General features: G+C 40.1%; 2 protein-coding genes across 4 annotated transcripts; both read right to left on the reverse strand.

The window, feature by feature from the left end:
• Positions 1-6850: 6850 nt before the first annotated feature.
• On the reverse strand, positions 6851-12435 carry tnip2 (TNFAIP3 interacting protein 2). Of its 3 annotated transcripts, none has more exons than XM_008404381.3 (6): positions 11536-12415; positions 9678-9971; positions 9498-9587; positions 9138-9401; positions 8925-9041; positions 6851-7945 (listed from the first exon to the last, which is right to left on the reverse strand). In XM_008404381.3, exons 1-6 carry the CDS (start codon positions 11854-11856, stop codon positions 7631-7633), a joined length of 1401 nt encoding a protein of 466 aa, XP_008402603.1. In that variant the 5' UTR covers positions 11857-12415; the 3' UTR covers positions 6851-7630. The 3 variants fall into 3 exon arrangements, with proteins under 3 accessions (XP_008402603.1, XP_081466907.1, XP_081466849.1); XM_081610781.1 differs by having other exon boundaries at positions 6851-7942; positions 11536-12385; XM_081610723.1 differs by having other exon boundaries at positions 9138-9587; positions 11536-12435.
• Positions 12436-15934: 3499 nt separating this feature from the next.
• sfrp2 (secreted frizzled-related protein 2) lies at positions 15935-20639 on the reverse strand. Its single transcript, XM_008404369.3, has 3 exons — positions 19997-20639; positions 19711-19791; positions 15935-17609 (listed from the first exon to the last, which is right to left on the reverse strand). The coding sequence occupies exons 1-3, from the start codon at positions 20496-20498 to the stop codon at positions 17305-17307; spliced, it is 888 nt and encodes a 295-aa protein (XP_008402591.1). The 5' UTR covers positions 20499-20639; the 3' UTR covers positions 15935-17304.
• Positions 20640-20641: the final 2 nt, after the last annotated feature.

Here is a 20641-nt window from a genome sequence, read left to right on the forward strand (position 1 = left end):
TTTCAGCCAGCTGTACAGCAGTGCTAACATTGGGTTATTTGAAACAGAATCAAGTGAAAATGATGTTTGAGTTACAGTGCTTTTATATAACCTTTTATTCAACATGTACAAAACAAAATAGGTTTGTTATTCTAACTTCCTGTTGCAGCTAGCTGTTATGCTAACTATCTAGACTTAGAAACAAACTCAGATTGGCTTGACCAAGTACTTTTTTCTGCCTTCTTGTATATCGGGTAACTTTTAGTATCTCATTGAATGAAAAATGTTTCTTCTACTTGGATAAAGATACTATAGTGCGTTGTGACCCCAGCAACTGCCCCATTCCTGTACTAATGCTTGATACTGTTTTAAGATGGAGAAACAGTGTTTTGTGTCAAAAAATTTGACAAGAAAGTACTTTTTATTAAAGTAATCAGAATTGAAGGTAAGTACGTTTTGCTAGTTGGAGGAATTTTTATCTCCTGTTTTGCTGGCTTAACTAATTGTGGCTTTCCCTGAACCTGCTGCTATGAGCGTGAACAAGGGGAAGGAAACATACAAATGAACCCAGGTTTGTCTCCTGACGTTTTACACCGACTAAAGCATCATTCTTATGTTTTCTTTCTTTTCCATCATGAAGAATATTTGGAATTTCCATTGGGTTCAAGCAGAGTCATTGAAACTAATGAAGTTAATTTATATCGTGTCAATTCCCAACAAATCTCATCTCAAGTCATTTAAAATGATTAATGGGTTTAAGTGATAGACCTATTAAATAAATTAGAATATTAAAAAGTTCTGAGCTTTCTGTAGCTCAGTTCAGTAATTTAAAACAGATGTAGACTTATTCCACACAGATGTTTTTGATTAGCTTTCTGTTAATGTTTTTCTACTTACAGCCAATGGGAAAAAAAAAAAACTTTTAAAACTATATATAAATAAAGCATTAACAGAAATGTGAATTTCCTAAAAAATTATGTTGAAGACCTACTTGGAAGTTTTTTTTTTCTTTTTTCAAAAGGTACTTTGATAAATGTCCCTCACTTGAATGCATATTCAAATTTTTTACATGAGACATTATTTACATATATTACTAATCAAATTACAGAGACATTTGGATTCAGTTAAATACATTTGTGATCCAACTATAATTACAACTGTTGAAGAGGCTGGAGCTTGATGCTGCTATCATCACATATATGTACATCCCATACACAATATACCGACAAGTTGATTGATTTTTGGCAAAAACCACAATGTCACCATTGTTTTTTCAAGGGGTTGAATTGTTATTGCTGCCGGCACAATGGCAGGAATTTTGACCAATTGTTGCTCTTCTGCACGTCTGCGGCTACGTGGAGTTGCAGGGTGAGTCACACGTTCATGTACCAGTTCCTTATGGGAAATCCTCCAATTAACAGTCATAATCAATGAAGAGGGGCTTTGCAACTGAGTCAAGTAGATCCCAAGACTTAAGTTTCAGTTGCAAAGTACGTCAAATAAAAAAAGCCGTTGTTTTCAGCGACTTAAGGGTTTTACAGATCTTTATCTGTTCATCACTTAACTCCAGATTAAATTTGGGACAGGTACTGAATCATGGTTTTAACCCTGTTCCTCTATTTTTGGTTAGTTATACTGACTGGAAGGCATCTTATAATAACTAGTGAAACTATACACTTGACTAATTGATCTGAATTCAAGGAAACGCATTTCTTCCCCAGAACACCACAAGTCCCATCTTTCCTGTTGAATGGTGCTGTGATGAGAAGAGCTTATTAGTTTTGAACAATAAGGAACTCTTCCGATGTTTGTTGTGTAAAACTCTGGATTAAGAGATAAAATTAGGGATGCAGAAATCCCACCCCTCAAATGCCTTTAGATTTCTACATCAAATGCTTTCTTATAAAAAGCCCAAATGACTAATAAGGAAGAGGAAGTGAGGTAAGGTTGTGTTCATCTCTGCTTCCTCTTAACTTGTACTGAGAGCTGCTGCGCATTAAAATGGTGGGATTTCACTATGAGTTCCAACCCGATGAGTATTGTGGTAAAACCTCATACAGGAGAAGATGCTAGTTTTTTTTTAGTTTTTTTTTTATTGTGCTTGCCAGACCTACCAGATATGACTCATAAATCATTTCAGGTATGAATGACAGTCTGACTGTTTGTAGTTTGAGCTGGCTCTCAGTCAGTGCTGATGTAATTTTGGATCTACCACATTTAGGCAAATCTACGCAAATGTAGACGAGTCAAAAACACCCCGAAAAATTGTATGAGACACAAACGTAGGACGTGATCTAAATAAAATGTGATAATGGAACAGATTTGTTTTTGACATCTGCACAGGGGCACTCTGAGTTGATGCTATTAAAAACATGAGTAAGTTAAACTTCCTTGAACCAAAAGGTTCCTACAAAAGTTTCCCAAATGGATTTGTAAAAAGCAAACATGCTCCACAGACTGGCCTGACTGAGTGCAGCGTGGGGTGGGGGGATTCTTGTCTCTGTAGGTTAATTTAAAGGAATGAGAGAAGCTTTTTAGTTTGAAATAAGAATGCTGTTCTTTTCATTCCAAAAGTGCCTGGAGCATCTCAGGATGGCATACACTTCCATCGAGGGAATCCCCTTCTTCTTCTTCTCAGGCTAAAATCTGCCTCAGTGAAGTTTAGGTGGCTGATAGCTTAAACCATTGACTTCCTACCAAGAAAAAATGAAAAGAAGCAATTTACATTAATACCCACTGAGTCAATCAATAAACACTGAATCAAAATGATCTCCTTGTGGCCACAGTAATCCATTTAGTTTGAAAAAACCTGTATGCTGTTTTGGGAATTTCCACGCAATGGAGGGAAATTCCCATTCTTTTAGGATTCACATAAGATTAATGGTTGTATCCATCCATTCTGTGTTTGCCTGGATAAGTGTAAGGCTAACGTTTTTTCCTGTCTGGGTGTACGACAGCTACCTTCAGTTGCATCCCGGTGCTTTGAAAACCAGTTTCTGACAGGAACTGATCATCTGCTGTAACCTTTCTTTGAAAAAAAAAATAAAATAAATTTTTGTTTCTTAGAAAAGTTCCCAGAGACTCAGGTGGGGACTTGTGACCTATTTCTTTCCACTCTGAGATGGGTGGGTTGAGCACTTGTGTGGAAGTTCAGTCACTTTTAGACCCTGTTGTAACGCGTAGGAGGGATCAGGCGGGGGGAGAATCCCCAACAGAGACCTCGTGGCTTTTTTTTTTTGTATGTCAGCTCCTCTCTGTGTGTGTGTGGCTTGCTTTCAGACAACATTTTCAAACTGCCCTTTAAAAGCCAAATATGGAAGCAGTGTTTCTGTGGGCACATAAGATAAAGTCTTATTAGTGAAATCAATGTATTGGAAATCTTTTAGCCTCCAGTATTTCCCCTTCGTTGTTAATTATTAACTTAACATGTGATACTGTTGTAAGACTCACTGTAAGGTTTGAAATCACATAAAGCTGAACTTAATGGTCTCAAATCTTTTTTTTATAAGACAAAAATTTCAATGTCAAAAGTTTATAAAATATTTGATCAGAACTGCTTTGGATAATAGAAACTCTCTACTCTCGGTATCACTTCTCCAGCACAAACCTATGCTATCTGGTAGCCTAGATAAAATGCTAAATTAGCTGTGATGTCAGATAACTGATGTCAGGTACAATCAAAACTGGGTAAAATCATTAAAATCACTGACAGTATCCCATGGGGCAGTTCCAAGGCCAGAACCACTTCTGGGCAAAAAGAAGATACATTTTTCTTATACTGTATTAGCAAAAAAAACCCCCAAAAAACACCAATGATGATGCCAGAGACTTTTGGCAAAATATTCTGATAAAACAAAAGTACATTTTCCTGAAAGCTCCGGGTCTAGTTAAATCCAGTGAGAGCAACATGGTGTTTTAGAGCAAATCCCCGTCATGCTGACAATCAAACATGTTGGTTTGCAGTGTGATGCTGATTTGCTGCTCCAGGTACTGAATGACTTGCACTTGCGCTGAATGGCTACAAAAAAGATGAATTGAAGGTTTTTCAAGGGGCCTAGTCAAAGTTGGGATTTAATTTGGATTGACATGCTGTGATGAGGCCTTAAACAGGATGTTCATGCTTGAAAACACTCCAGTGTGGCCGATTAAAGGAATTGACCCAGATGACGTAACTTTGTAAGGTTGCATCTGAATAAACCACAAGACAAACATACCTGGAGTGTTGCTTTGGCTATTTCATGCATGTTTGAGAAATCCTTTAATCTCCATGGCAACCATTCAGCTATGTTAAAAGGCCTGGTGGGACGGAGCGCTGCTTCCAGGACAAAGCTCGTCCTGGAAGCTGCAGGTTCCAAGCTTCTGAGCAAGCCTCCCCCGGGACTCCGCCACTCAGCTCCTTTAGACTAGCCAGCAGCAATTAGCAAACACCTAATTGCGCTGAGCTTGTTATAGGATCTACTTTTCCATGCAACACGGGTAAAAACATTGTTAAAGGGTTAATAGAGGAGTAAATGTGTTGGCTTCTTAAAGGCAACCTGTTGGAAAGAGCAGGAGTTTCTTAAAGAGACAGAAGCCCAATTTCAAGGCACTGTCAATTATTTTAAGTCATACAGTATACATACAGTATTTTTACATTTAATAACTGGCTGTAACATAGTTACTTGATAGTATTATAAAATGTGTCTGGAAAACACACAGCACTGCTCCTTTAACAGAAATAGTGCACTAACAATGTGGGGGCTGTATTCTACAGCCCAAAACACCCGACATGTGGTAAAATGTTGCAAATGGTGGAATCTGATTATTAAGATAAAATAGTATAAGTCAATGCCTACAACCCCTAAAGTACTAAAGCAATCCTGTAAGACAAGTGGGGCTTTTTTCATCTTAAGCTACTTTAAGAGACTGACTAAATCAGGCAGAAAACTTCTTCAGTTTATGTGTGCCAAAGGTCACTTGTCATTGTGTTGAATCATGTGGTGTAATGAGATTTTCCTATGACACTTATGGAAACCTTTTTTTTTTTTTCCACGATTCTGAATTATTCATGCAGCATTAAAAGCCGTTCTGCACCAAGTGAAAGCGTAGTGGCTGTTGGAGTTCCCATGTGCCATAATAACCAGGTTTTTATTTGAGATGTGACCTTGAATGTCGTCATATTCTTCACAACCCCAGAACACAGATCTGACCCCAGATAACACACCTGCTGTCGCCCAGAAGCAACACGTGTAAGGGTACGCACGGCGGTAGACCAACTTGTTTGTGATGTCTGTCAGAAGGCATGCACGAGCATCAAACAAGGACTGAAAAACGTGGCTGCATGCCTGCTGGGTATGAGGCGTCGCTGCAAAATCAACGACATGTTCATCCAGGAGGAGCGAGTGTCTGACTGAATGTTTCTTTTTATTTAAATGACTCTATAAGAGCTTTAGCTACATGTTTAGAATTGTTGTCCTGACAACAACACTAGAGTTGAGGAATCTCTGCCTCCTCAACTCTTACCAGCTTCCCCGTCCTCCACACCATGATGCTGCCACCACCATATCTGACGAGAGCTCTTATTTCCATGTTTGCTGTGTCCAATATATGACAAACTGAACAGAGCATCTTAGAGCTTATTTTTAGTGGTGGTTTTCATTCTGTCTCTCTCCATGAAGGACAGATTTGACCAGTGCTGGCTGCCTCAGCAGATGTTTCCAGCTGAGCTGTGGATCTGTGCAGCTCCTCCACAGTGGGCCTCTCACCTGCTTCTTTCAGCAACGCTCTCCTTGCCCCTCCTGTCAGTTCCTGGTAGGTTTGTATCCTCATGAGATCTTCAAAGTTGGGATATTGTTTGATCATCTAAGGGTGTTGAAACACTTTTAACACCTGTCTGCTGTGTTCTTTGGTTTTCCGGAAGCTGTTTGTTCTTCAGCAACCTGTGAGGCCTTCGCAGAACAGCTGGATTCACACCAAGGGTCAATTCATCCGTTTACTCATTAGACATCAGAAGGGCTTTGGGTTTTTATTTAGGGATATCAGATGTTGATTTGTAAAGTGTTGAAGTGCATGAATTTGTGATGCTCTGTCACATAAAAATGTTTTGTGTTTGCAGTGTGACTAGGGGGATATAAATGAAGTTGGTGTGAAGTTCACCAAACACCAGCCACAGCTTGATAACTTCCTTACGTCACAAACATATCAGAAGTTCATCGTGTTCTTTGGTTTCATTTAGGTCTGGATTAAATTGTTCCATTGTTTGAGCCGACATCAGCAGGTACAGCAAGTGATCGCTCTCTCAAACACATAAACGTTGTTTGGCTTTGTCTTCTCTTCTCTTCACTCTGCAACTGCCTACTTCCTTTTTTTAAAAACAGGGGATGTCCAGCTTCCTGTGCTTTGCACACTGAACCCTAGACAACTGACTCACGGAAGGGAGCGTCCGCCCGGCCGTCCGCCCGCCGCCATTGCTGCATCTGTGATACTTCGCAGGGTCTGATTTATTCACCGACCCATCTGCAGGCAGTTGTTGAGGTTTGGGCGTGACTCCGGCTCATTCCCCCTTTCATGCCCTTGTGGAGTTCGCCTCGGCTCGACACAAACAGCTGGGAATCCGGCCGTGGCAGCGCAGCGTGCCCATTCAGGCAGCGCTGGGCTGGGAAGGGGTTTTCCACCGCGCGCAAACACAAGCACCACGTGACGCGCTAAAAAAGACGAGCAGAGCGCACAGATTTAGATTAAGCGGTGCCAACTCTTTGTGGTCGGCCCATGATCTGTGGTCCCAACTTGAAGCTGCAGACTGTCTCAAGAATGAAACAAAACAACAGAATAATGGAGAAGAATTTCAAACGATACAGATTAACTCGCAAAAAATAAAAATAAAAAAAAAGAGTGCCTGTCAGCAGGGTTTATTACAAAAATACTGAAAAACAACAAGTGTGCTGTCAGCTTGGATGCAATCTTTACAGAGAGACTGTTTGATCAAATACATTTTGTCTTGCTGCGAAATATTTCACGCTTATTTGATCCCAAAGGTTTGCAAAAAATATATATGAACATGTCACGACCCGGGCTGAAAACGGGAGAACAGATCATTGCACTAAAACGATTCGTGTCTTCCAGTTAGATATACAAAAGAGAATAAATATCAATATAGCAATACACTTTTATATTTTACATCTGCCATTGAAAATATATATTTTGTTGAAGAATAATAGTAAGTCCAATAGAAAATAATAATAAACATTAAAAATAATAATAATAATAATAATAACAATAGCACCACATGAACAACTAGGTGTCTGGATTCCAAAGGAAGAAGCTTATCAATCGTCTCAATCGTACAATCCTACGATAAATCTTTGGTTAAATGTAAAGAAAGTGCAGCAAGTTTGTAATTTAACCATGAGGTATTTCACATTATATATACACACATATCTATATCTATACATACATGTATATATATTGCATTGGCATCCTCTCCTGCCACAGGAGAGCAGTGAAGACGGTGTGGGTGCAGACGCAGAAAGGCTTGCCGGGGAACTTTTGGTTCACTGTTTGCAAAGAGCCTTCAGTCAGTGGTTTGGTTTGTAGTCAGCGTCTCGGACGTCCGGGTCGCTCGCGTTCCCTGCGCTGTAGTGCTGGCCTGCAGTGTTCAGCAACAGAGCCGTTCTCATAGCCGGGCGCACTCGTCGAAATGCTTCATGCACTCTGCGGCCTCTGTGTCGTTGAACCTGGCGTGACACTGCGGACACTGCAGCTCTGACGGGCCCGGGCTTTCGCTCCAGTTTGTTGCTGCTGCGGCTGCTGCCCCCGTGGCGGCGGGCTGTGGCGGTGGCGGCGGCGCGGCCGCCTGCTGCTGCTGCCGGTCAGCGGCCATCCTGAGCAGAGGCTCTGAGGAGTCCTTGTTTCGCCTCGGGGAGATCCGGTGTCCGATGTGGACGCGACACAAGGGGACAACGTCCCGGCTGTCTCTGCCAGACCCCTGCTGAGAAGCACAGACACGGTCAGACCAATGGCCATCTCACCCAGAACCGGCCCAAGATTACTTTGATTGCTAAACAGAGTGTGACTGAGGACCCACAACCCACAACTGCAAAATTACCACTATTTAGCTAAAAGCTATTTTTACAGTTAACTCCAAATGTATTTATTATTCAGACTCCTGGTGGATTTGAGTTTATTTTTGCCAACATGTTTCTTCTGACTGGAAATAATATTAATGTTTTGGAGTGACTGACTTAAAACTGATGAAAAACCTGTGGACAGAGCTAAAGTACAATATTTCTGTCCTACTAATTGCACAGTATCTTTATGTCATAACCAGGTAAAGTATGTTATTATTACATTTAATGTTGTTACTCTTGTTCTTTATATTTTTTCAACACTTTTTGGGTGAACCTTCATGTGAGATGCTGCTGTTACGTCTGAATTTCTCCACCGTGGGACAATAAAGGTGATTTCTATTCTTTTATGTCTAAATATTAGGGTGCTGGCAAGGAGGCCCTCCAACCACAAAGACTTTGGAGCTCATCGTCAGAAAGGAGTGGTAGAAGTACTGCTGGACACATACAGCTGGTAATTGACCCCTGAACTGTAACCCACCAGATGTGAGTGATCGGTCATGAGGACAGCGGGGGCCTTGTTACAGTCCAGGGGTTTTAAAGATTATTTTTTCTATTGATTGAGGATTTCTAACATTTAATAGGGAATTTTTAAAGATGAACCAAAAACAAGGTATTTAAATGTTTTTCTACATGTAACGATGTTTTTCAGAGATGCCCGTTTCATTTCCTGTCACAATCTAAACCCACCATGGATATGAATAATTCTATAAAGATGTCTTATGTGGCAGGTATTGTGTTCTTGGGCTCCTTTTGTTAGTTTTAGGTTGCTAAGCAGCTGGTCGGTTTGCTAATGCCTTGGGCCGGCTCTACATCCACCTGACAGAAGTGTTTCCACCTCACCTGTTTGTGCAGCTGCTGCTTTAACTGAGAAATCTGCTCCTTCAGGTCCGCGATCCGACCCTGAGCTCGTTCTCTGTCTGCACGCTCCGACTTAAAGTCTTCAGTGTAGATGAGGACCTGGAAAATCAAAACATCACCAATGTTCACTGTTTTCAGGTGATAAAACACTGAATGAGTCTGGTTGTATAATCCCTCAGTGGAGTGGAAACAAACCTGTTGCTCCAGGGTCTGGATGCGCTCATGTCCCTGCCTCCTCATGTCCTCCACTTCTCTGTCCATCCTGGAACACTCCCTGATTTTTTCCTCCAGGAGGGCATTGAGCCTGGAAATCTCCTGGTGGAGCATGCTGGTCCGGATGGAGCCCATGACTGGCATCAGGCCCGGCCCGGAGCTCTCCTTCAGCTTCTGACCCAATGCCCGGATGTACTCCTCCCTGCTGGAGTCGTACTTCTGCCACTGGGAGTTCAGATCCTGCACCTGCAAGCCGAACACAACCACACGGTTTGAACCGTGGCGCCAGGTTGGGAGCGGAGCCGTTCGGGCCGAATGTGGGAATGCTAAACCGAGACTCACGTAAGACACACGCTGCTTCAGCTGCTGGTTTTCTTCCTGAAGTTGGCGGATTTGGGATTTAGCAGCATTCAGGTCGGAGAGCTCCGGTGTCTGCAGAGAGGCCACAGAAAGAGTTAAAATGGTGCAAAAGGATAAAAAAACTGAAACATGGACACAGCTGAAGGAGAGTTAAACACACACCTCCTTTGCACTTTGCTCTTCCACCTCTCCTCCTGTTCCCTTCTTTTCCCGCTCCAGCCGGGCCAGCAGCTCCTGGCACACCTTGACGGTGGCGCCCAGCTGGCCGCGCAGCTGGTCGGCCTCCTCGGCCAGCGATGAGCACAGGACGCTCCGGGTGGCCTCGGCCCGCTCGCGCTCCTCCAGGGCCGCCCGCAGCCGCTGGATCTCCCGGTCCTTCTCGTGGTCCGGCTGACTCCGGATCCGCTCCAATTCCAGCTCCTTCTCCCTGATCTGTGCAGTCAGCCTCTGGATCTCCTACAAGGAGCAAAAAAATTATTTTAGAAATACTCTGCTGTAATAGTTTATTCTAATTATGTATAACGAGTTATTTTGCTTGTGATTTGAATGTTTTCTTGAAAATGTTTCAATCCATCCATCCATCCATCATCATCATCATACTCTCTTATCCCATTGGGGTCTTGTTTAGCTGGTCTCTATGTCCAGCGGTCAACTGGCGGGAGGCAAAATGTTTCAATCTGTTACCTAACGCTATAAAACAGTCATAATCTATATCTGAAAAAATAGTAACTGAGGCATGTTTCTATCATGTGTCATAATGTTTCAACTAATTTAATGAAACAATATAAATGTTAAGCAATAAACTGGATGAATCAAACACAGTCCGACTGTTCCCGACTTCACATGGATTTGGCTCTAGACTTAAAAATGGATTTCCTGATAATTATTGCAATTATTATAAGTGTGATGACGAGAAATGATTTAATAGTCAAAAATGACAGAAAAAAAAGTTTCAGTGCCTGCAGCCAGAGGTCAACAAACACACACACACACACGCACACCGGCGTGCACACACACACACTCACACACTGCTGTTATTACGATAGAAACTACTGTAGTACAAGAGTTAGTGAAGCTCTCATCGAGTCAACAGGAAAAAAATTAAATGACGTCACAATTACTTCCATATTGACAGTTTCTGTAGTTACATGAAAGAAAGAAAATATTAAAAAATCAAAAAAGTTAAACTATAAATTACAGTTCTAATCACATATCCCCACACAATGCTGATAAATGATAGGACAACCGTCCATCACTAATGTGTTCGTGTGTTGGAACAAACACAGACGGATGTATAAATACACACACACACACACACACACATATATGTATATATATATATATATATATATATATATATATATATATATATATATATATATATATATATATATATATATATAATAAAACTAAGATGTATATAAATATAATATATAGTATAATACTCACACACGAGGCTGCCCATAAAATTGGACAAAATCATTTTTTTGTCTGTTCTCATGACATAATTATAAGATCATTCATTTCATGACGGGTATATCTTCTCAATCTTTACTGATTGATTTCTTCCAAACATACAAAAGGGAAAATTAAACCACAGTAAAAAGAGGAAAATGTCTGAAAACAAAATTCACACAGGACCAGAATGTGTATTTAAGTTTATATTTATATTTATATTTTTATCACATGTATATATCGAAATGAATTGTGGATCTGGACTTAGATTTTGTGCCCCAGTACTCTTTATTCTAGCACCGCCCTTGTAAATTCATCTTTTTTTTTTTTTAAATAGTGCACTAATATACTATATTATATAGTATATTACATTCCTATAACATATTATAGGAATGTATATTATATTCCTATAATATAGTAGTAGCTGGTCCGTTTGTGTTTCTGGGAGTTCTGTTGAAAATGTCTTTAATTACTTTCAATAAATATAGTTAATAAATATAGTTAATGAAAGAGTGATTTCTTCCAACTATTCAGGTAAATGCGGAGCTCTTGCTCCAGGGTTTACCTCTCCTTGTCGGGCTGCTTTGACCTCCATGTCGTTTCTCTTCTGCTTCAGCTTGCAGATCTCTGACAGCAGACTTTCCACCAGGGAGTTGGACGGACCGATGACCACGGGCTCATCGTCTCCCATCGTCATGTACATCCTCTCATGCCTGACCAGCCTGGTCTTTAAGTCTGCAATAATATTGTCCTTCAGGCAGAGCTGCTTGTTGAGGAGCTCCATCTCCCCCCGCGTCTCATGATACAGGGTGTTCATGACGCCGTAGCTCCGCGTTCTCTCCCTCAGCAGCGCGTCTCCCTCGGAGCCCATGCTGGCGCTATCCATGGCGGACGTTTTTTTAGTAGATTCAACACCGATCGGGTCTTTTAATAATAATCATCCAGCATTTGACGCCTCTGCCTCTCACCCCGTGTCTTTTAGAAATGCACCGAGGAGGTAAATTCTACCGGAGATTTGGCACATCAGTGTCGAGAATAATATCCCCGAACGGGGATTTCCTGGGGAACTTCCCCGCGGACTTTTTTTGAGCGTCGTCAAAACGGAGCCCAGCCTGCCTGCCTGCTGCCGCCGTTCAAAGCGCCACAGCCCCGCGACACAGCAGTAAACTGAAGCTCTGTCAGACTGACGGCAATAATTGTTATCCTGCAAAAACTCATAAAAACACATTCAACTTTCTTTCGCTCGGGTTTCTTCGGCAGCGGCTGAGAAGGAAACGCGAATGCTGCCTTCAATGACGTCGTAATTTCGAGCTCTCCCACCTTTGTTCGGCATGATCAAATTCTCTTTCTGCAGGCGCATTTCAGTAATTGAAAATGTTAACTCACACCAGTGATTAAGTTAAAATGGCTAAGCTAAAACACACACATTCATTCAAGAATATATTTCTGTTTATTATGAAGCCACTGAAGAACTATAATACTGTATCAGAAAATTACACTCTGATGATACATTGAGTTCTTCTTGTATTCCAGTAATTTTATGGTTATCCACTATTAAATATTCAAATATCACTAACTTTTTAAACAAAAAAAAAAAAAAAATGCTATGTTAATTTTGTCGACAAAATATGGTGTAAACAAGGAAGCTGCAGACTTGAAAGCTGCCCTGCAGACAGCCATTGACATTATCTATATGGGGACAAGCCACAAATGTTGTTGCTAAAGAGACTGAACATAAGCATAAACAATCTCAAAGTTGATTGGAAGAAAAAAAGTGTGATAGAAGATGTGAAAAACAACAACAAAAAAAGCCTTTAAATAATACTTAAAGGAGAGTTGTGAGATTTATTTAATTATTAGTGCTTTATAATATTTGAATTACATAAAGAAACAAGTTTGAATTTATGCAAATTATTGTTTTTAGGTTCTGAACTAATGACACTGAGGGTTTCAGCAGACAGTTTACTGTATGAAACAATAATCCTAAAAATGCCTCAATCTCACATGTTACGTTTCCGGGTTTCCACACTGTTTTTCAGTCAAATCGCAACAGGGACGTTAGTTTTTAAAGCACTTTCTTTCCATATTCCAAGCTTTTGTTCCGTTTTCAGATTTCCCAGAGCAACAAACGCATCGGACGCTCTTCTTGTTCATTACGTAATTTTATTATTTAGTGAATTGCGCAGTTAGGGCATTGTCAGTGACTGTTAACCATTGGATACGTGACACAGTAAAGGGTTTTGCATATTTCTTCCTGATTCAGTGGATGATGCACGGAGTTGTTCCAGCATTCCAGTGAATACGACCTCATAAAGCTCTACTTTTACAACCATTATCCCGTGTACTTGATATAATATTCCTCATACTGAAGTGGATGGATGAAAAAGCCTTTTATCTAACTCAGAGGACTCCAACACACACATTCACACACTGATGGTGGTGAGCTACATTGTATACTGTGACTGCAATGCTGGATCCACAGGCTGTAGAACAAACTGACTTCTGTCTTTTTTAATAGTCACATATTAAACTATGACACTGCGCCTCTCAAAAGTATTCACACTTGTTTAACTTTTTTGTGACAACCACCATTAACTTCTGTGGGATGGAAAAATAGATATTTTGAAATCGTTCACAAAAAGAATCTGAAAAGTGTGGTGTGAACATATATTCAGTTCCCTTTACTCAGACATGAATAAATTCTTGTGCAGCCAGAGACAGAAGAGCAACCAGCAGATTTGGACATTAATCAAGCAGGAAGGCCATGATAGAGATCCACAGCGCAGGTGGGAGAGTCTGCTGAAAAACTGCAAATTGTCTACGTCATAAATCTGGCTTTTGTTGAGGAGGGGCACAAAGAAAGCCACATGGAAAGAAAGTCTTTTTTCAGTTTGTCATCAATGAGTGATGAGCAGGAGGAGAGATTCCATTAGGACAGAAAAAAGATGGAGAATTTTGTACGTATGTAATGTTCAATTCCCATGTACTTACCCTTATCGGTGTTTATTATTACAATTTACAGGTATACAAGTTTGTAACATTTAATTAATACACTGTTAGAAAACAATATTTTTTTCTCCTAAAATCTTTTTTGGATGAGAAATACTAAAAGAAATTAGCTGATAATGTCACAAAAATGTCAGAGTATCATATTTCTCTAAATCAAATTAGAATTAAAACCTGACCTGACTGAGAAAAATGGATGTCATTTTTTGATTCAGCTGTGGAAAATAATCCTAATTCAGTTGAAAAAAACATGGACAACTTCCAAAAAATAGTTTTTTGTAACCTGGTGTTATTTACAATTCTCTTCACATTTATACAGTTATTTGTTTATTTGTGAAATAAAATCCTGATCGAAGCAGAGTAAATGTTGTAATGTGACAACATGAGCAAACCTTTTCAGGACTGCAAGTCACTGTAAGAGAGGGAAGCAACTCTAGTCTAATGTTCTTCCAGGCAGATACTGATTTGTTCACTAAAGTCAGGGAAAATTAACTGTAAAATGCCATTTCAAAACCAGTCTTGAAATATGATGACATTAATAGGTTTTTGCATTACGTAAAATAATCCAGGAACCCAAAGACTTTAACTTTCCAAAAAGAAAACAATAATAGAATAGGGAAGGCAAGAGTGGGAGGTGTTATTATTAGTGAGCTCGTTATCATCCACTGACCTCCATGTGATTCAGCAGGTTCTAAAGTTGGTACTTCTCTTACTTTACTTTCACTCATGGGCTGCTGTGGTATTACAAACATGTGGTGAACTTTGACATTTTTTACCAAAAAAGCGTGGTCTGAGTTGTGGTTAGAGTCGAATATAGCAGAATATAGGACACACAGAAATGATCACCAGCTCACATATTTTGAGCCTTTTGTTTCATCACCCTAATCTAAAATATGTATTTAAATATTCCGAGTGCGAGTAGATGCGCAGCGCAACAGAAGTGGGGAATCTTTTGTGTTCTCATACTGAAAATATGAACACATTTTGTGACATTGCTAGAAATCTCAAAGAATATATGTATGCTAATGTGTGTTTTTAGGTAGGTCACTGGGAAAAAACTCTGGTTGATGGTGGACTACAAGAACAATTAATGTATCTGAACAAAGTGAAACTGCTGTCTAGACTGTAGGAGTGTTAAATTCTTTTCTGACATTCATTCAAGAGGTTAATCAGACCCTCTGACCAGCGGGGAGTCCCAGGTATTCCTGGGTTAAACAGACCATGACACTGACTGACTTCTTTTGTTCTGAGGTGAGTCATAAATCAAATGACAGTCATGTGAAAACATGAATCGATATACACACACACACACACACACACACACACACACACACACATATATATATATATATATATATATATATATATATACACACACACTAAAATGCACTAAAATGCAAGTTACTGAATTTATGGTTCATATATATATATATAAGTGATATAAAACGGAAGTGATATAAGTATCACTTCCGTGTTGAACACTCTGATCTGGTGCTGTGTATAAGTTCTTCACATTTTCTATTACCACGTTTTTAAATTTCCATCCATTCATGCCATCATTATAGAATTAGAGCTCTCAGAAGTTTGTGTAAAGGTGTGAAAAACTGAGTAAACATAAAATATGAGTATTTGAAAGCAACCTAGCAAGTGTTCTTTCCTGATATAAAAAAATAACTCAAGAAAAATCTACATCCAATTGTAGTGTCATGTTGATTCATTTATCAATTAATTAGAATAATAACTCCACCTCCGTCCTTCCCAAATACACACACATAATTATCAGGATGATTAAAATGGGTCATTATAAACTTCCAAGCTGCACCTGAACATTCTGGTGTTTTCAAAGCATATCAACACACCGCCACTTTAAAATGTTACCATCGGATTCCACTAGAGGGCAGTGTTCAACTAGTAGTTATAAATCACCCCAGACTACTTCTAACAGACCACCGAACAAATTAAAAAGATTCGAACTTTATTCTGAACACTCATCCACACAAGCAACAAATTTACCTCTTTAAACATGTAGCTAGCAACACCTGAAACTACTATACGTGGCAATATTGTATATTTACATCGGAAAACGTTTTAAAATGATTACATTGCTTGTTTAATCAAAACAAGCAATAAACTAATACTTTATTGTATATTGAGACACTGAAGGTTATGTTCAGATTTTGCGCTCGGAACAAACAAAATTACGGAAGAAGATGCAGATCCTAATATTAACAACCAAACCAAACAAAACAAAACAAAAAACAAAACACAAACATTAATATGAGCTCCAGAGTAAAAAAATAGTTTTATCTGAGGCTAATACAACAGTTGCTCACATAAAACAGTCTGCTAAAAATATTATAGGGATGAACAGGAAGAGAATATAGCCAGCTATCTCTCATATTGACTTGAGAAAATACAGGGAATATATAAAAGTACAAATAATGTCTAAACATCCGACTATGAACACACACACACACACACACACACACAAGGATCACACTTTTATTCAATGTGCATCATGCAAAATTAATCTGTCTTGTATCTGACACAAAGGCTAAAAATACCTCTGAAAAAGCTGGACAAACATGAAAATAACATTTTTATCCTTTTTCTTTAAAAAAAAAAAAATTAATTTCTCACCTCAAAGTTGCTTTTATTTTGATGTTAAGTCACATTCACTAAAAAATACTTGTGAAGCTCTAGAACAGAAGGGCCAGAATAAAAATGTAGCTGAATGCCATCTGCTAATAATTTGGTAATTTTTAACGTCAGTCAGTGGCCCATAGAGTTTGCATGTGATGGTGTTTTGCTGGATGGATGGATGGATGGATGGATGGATGGATGGATGGATGGATGGATGGATGGATGGATGGATGGATGGATGGATGGATGGATGGATGGATGGATGGATGGATGGATGGATGGATGGATGGATGGTGTTTTGCTCCACCTTAAATACAATCTGAGTGTTATTTACATAGACTGACTGGGGGGTGAAGGAAAAGCTCCATCTTTTTAAAAAGACATGGTATTCCCCAAGTGTCCACTAGAGAGCCAAATTCAATTTACAATGAGCTAAACATGACTAAAAAATTGTTCATTAGATTTTCATAAACGTGAGGATCTCCCACATGTTGTATCCTATATATACTTAACTGGATTAAAGCACAATAAAAATATGATTTATCTTCAATAAAAAAAAAAACAGTGGAGTTTCTGAGACCTTGGAGAAATCTGTTCTCTAGAACAAACCAACAAACAACTCAGCATGACAGAAAAAGCTAAACTAAACTTGACCAAAGATCTGATATGGAGCCTCCTTTCTTTCCTAACACTGCATCTTACGAATGCTGCGTGAAATCCTCTTAAACTCGGGCTGTCCTCTCTGCCAGCGCTTCAGGGAGGTGATGACCAGACGGCCGTCCATCTTCTGGCCCATGACCAGGTAGGGCCCGTTGATGTCGTTCATCTCCTCACAGATACACCGCATCCCGTCCTTCAGCCACAGCACCGTCCTCCGCAGGTCACGCTCCGTCATGCTGTTCATCATGTAAATCATCTTGCTCTTGGTCTCTGGCACTATTTTGGTGTCACCATTAATGTAGGAGATCTCCTTGACTTTGATCTTCATAACTGGAGATGGATGTGGAGGGGAAAAAAAGACAGAATTAGGAATAAAAGCAGCATTCAGCAGTTTTATTCTTTTTTCACACACATCACGTCATATCATATGCCGTTATCGTAAAGCTAATCAGAGAATATACAAAAAACAAAAGGGTGATTTTGTTTTTAAGGGGGAAAAAATGTATCCATATGTTTATGAAAATACAGAAGCTCGAGTTTTTAAATCTTGGTTAAACTGTGATTAAGCATTCTGGCTGAAATAAACAAGCCAGACCAGATCAGATCAGACCAGATCTGATTACTGTCTGACCTCTAGAACAGAACCTGCCTGACAACATGAACCAGGATAAACGATGCCATCACGCAGAAATTCAAAACCAAATGGGAAGCAAAGTCATATCCGTCTGAAAATGGGTTGCAAGCACAACTTTGGACTGTTGCAAATCAGAGATAGAGCCATTCCCCCCAGACCCCCAACATTCAATGCTCTGCAGGCTTCACCTGTCTGAGTTAGAGTCGGTGTTGGAGAGTCAACAAAAAGAAAGTCGCTGGGCAAACAGAACATCCATGGGAGAGATCTGAGTTGTAAACCACATCTGACCAAAGAGAACAAAAAAGCCTCATGTTTTCCTAAATAATAATAATAAAAGAAACATCTTGATGATTTTTTAGGTTTTAGGGGAAATATTCTGTGGACTGATGACACAAAAGTGTAACTTTTCAGAAGAGCATACCTAAAGTCAAACATAACATAATAGTAGTAATGTGATGGTCTAATGCTCCTTTGCTGCTGTAATTGTTGTTGGAATCATGAATTCTGCTTTCTGCCAGAACTTCCTGAAGGAGAAGTTTCGGCCTTCAGTTTGTGAGCTTGGATTCCATCCCACTCTGCAGCACACCAGCAAGTCCACCTCCGAAGGACGGAGAAAATACAATTAGTTGTGGACTTACATTTGATTACGATGCTGTGGCAGGACCTCCAAATGGCAGTCGCTGCCGACAGTGGCACAACCAGGTGTAAAGTTTAGGAGGAAAAAGGTTTTTCACATTTGGCTAGATTGGTTTGGATCGCTTTTACCCTCTTAATTAAAATACAAATAAATAATTGTTTGAAAACTGATTTTTTAAAAACATTTTTCACTTGGGTTGACTTTGTCCAATATCAATATAATATTGTTGATCTGAAACTTTTGCACATGACAAAAAACAAACAAACAAACAAAAAAACCCCAGAAGAAATCTGTAAGATGGAAGTGCTTTTTATAGCGCTGTAGAATCAGAGCGGTAATGAGAATAAAATGCTGCAATGAAAATCTACAAGACCTGAATGTTTCCGTGCCAACTGTAACAAAGTTTCAATTATGCAGCAGTTAGTCGCTCTATGGTATTCTTTTTCTACTTATTGAACGCATCAATAAATAGAAAAGGCTATGTTGGTGTATAACTACATTAGTCAAACATTTCCTTACTACTACTTCTATGTTTGCCTCTAATCTTCAACATATTTTTAGAAAATTTTCATACATCCCAGTCCTTAGAAAATAAATATATATATATAAAAGAAAAAACAAATGTGTGATTCCAGAACAGACAGCTCTTAAAGAAAACCAGAAATCAGTAATGGCCAGGAAAAAAAAAAAACTGATTGAAACATCTCTTCAAAGCAAGCTGGTGAATTTAACACCCCAAAGTAACTTTGATGTATAATCAGGTTTGCGCTCTAATCAGAAATACAGAAAAAAAAGTTACCAAGAGTCCAAAACCAGGATCCTATTTCACAAAGGGAGTGCTTGAGGGAAAACCATTTGATTTAAAACACTTCTTTTCCAAATTAAGTATAATTTTGACCGTTTCCCTTGTTGCGTGTGATGGAAGACCAGCTCTCTCTTCAAAACACCAAGACGTAAAACCAGCTGAGAAACTTAAACCCCATAAAAAGTGCATGAGCCATCTGGGGCAAATGTACACCGTTGAAGAGTTTCCCGTAAGTGACTCACATTCAGCGGTTTAGATTACTCTAATTCTGCCTTGAATTTCTTGGAACCACCTCTGATGACCTCTTGGGGCCTCTGCAGTTCACCCTCGGGACTAGTAAAGCCGGAGCACTTACCAAAATCATTCTTGCACAGGCTGTCAACGATTTCGTTGCCATTTTCTTCCGTTTCTTTGCAAGCATCGCACACCCTGGGCACTGAGAGAGAATTGAAAACGATGAACACTGCTCAATTTCCCATAACTGAACACAAAATGTTACCCATGCACTTATATTTATGACAATGGAATGGAGATCAGATGCAGTCTGAGATGCAAACATGCGTGCGAATAAAATGCACGTTTACGCACAAGACATTGCATTGGTCAAAAACGCTTCAAATGAGAGTTTTGCAGATCTCTACCCTCTCTGGTGACAGGCACGACGTTCTCAATGCTTGCAGGTGGTATGCACAGGTCGTTGTCAGGCGGGAAGCGGTTGCAGTCCAGCATCTCCGGCCACGGATACCCGAACGCGAGCATGACGGGCCCGCATCCGTGCCTGACGCTCTCGCACAGCGACCTACAGGGCTGGATGGGCTCATCCAGGTCGTCCAGGCAGACTGGAGCGAAAAGCGAGCAGAGGAACTTCCTCGTGTCGGGGTGACACTGCTTCTGCACCAGGGGCGTCCAGGACGAAGCTTGCTGCAGGACCTCATTCATGGTTTCGTGTCCCAGCAGGTTCGGGAGGCGCATCTCCGTGTATTCTATGTCATTGCAAAGCAGGAGGTTTTCAGGGATTTGCTTGCAGCTGTTCTTTTTCTGGAATAAATCGGTCTGGCCGAAGTTGTACAGTCCGTGGATGGCGCCCGTGGAGGTTATTGCCACCACCCACAAAACGGTCACAACTGAAATAAAGGCTCTCATTTTGTGTCTCTGGTGTAGGATTGTTCAGGCGTTCCGCAGGGCTGCAGGCTGCTGTGTGGATGGAGCGTCTCTCAGTGACCAACTCCTGCTGCTCACTGGAGCTTTTCTTCCAGACATGTCTGGGAGGAGTCTGTGATCCAAAG

The sequence above is a fragment of the Poecilia reticulata genome, chromosome 1, assembly GCF_904066995.2.
Source record: "Poecilia reticulata chromosome 1, P_reticulata-male-v2, whole genome shotgun sequence".
Taxonomy (NCBI): domain Eukaryota; kingdom Metazoa; phylum Chordata; class Actinopteri; order Cyprinodontiformes; family Poeciliidae; genus Poecilia; species Poecilia reticulata.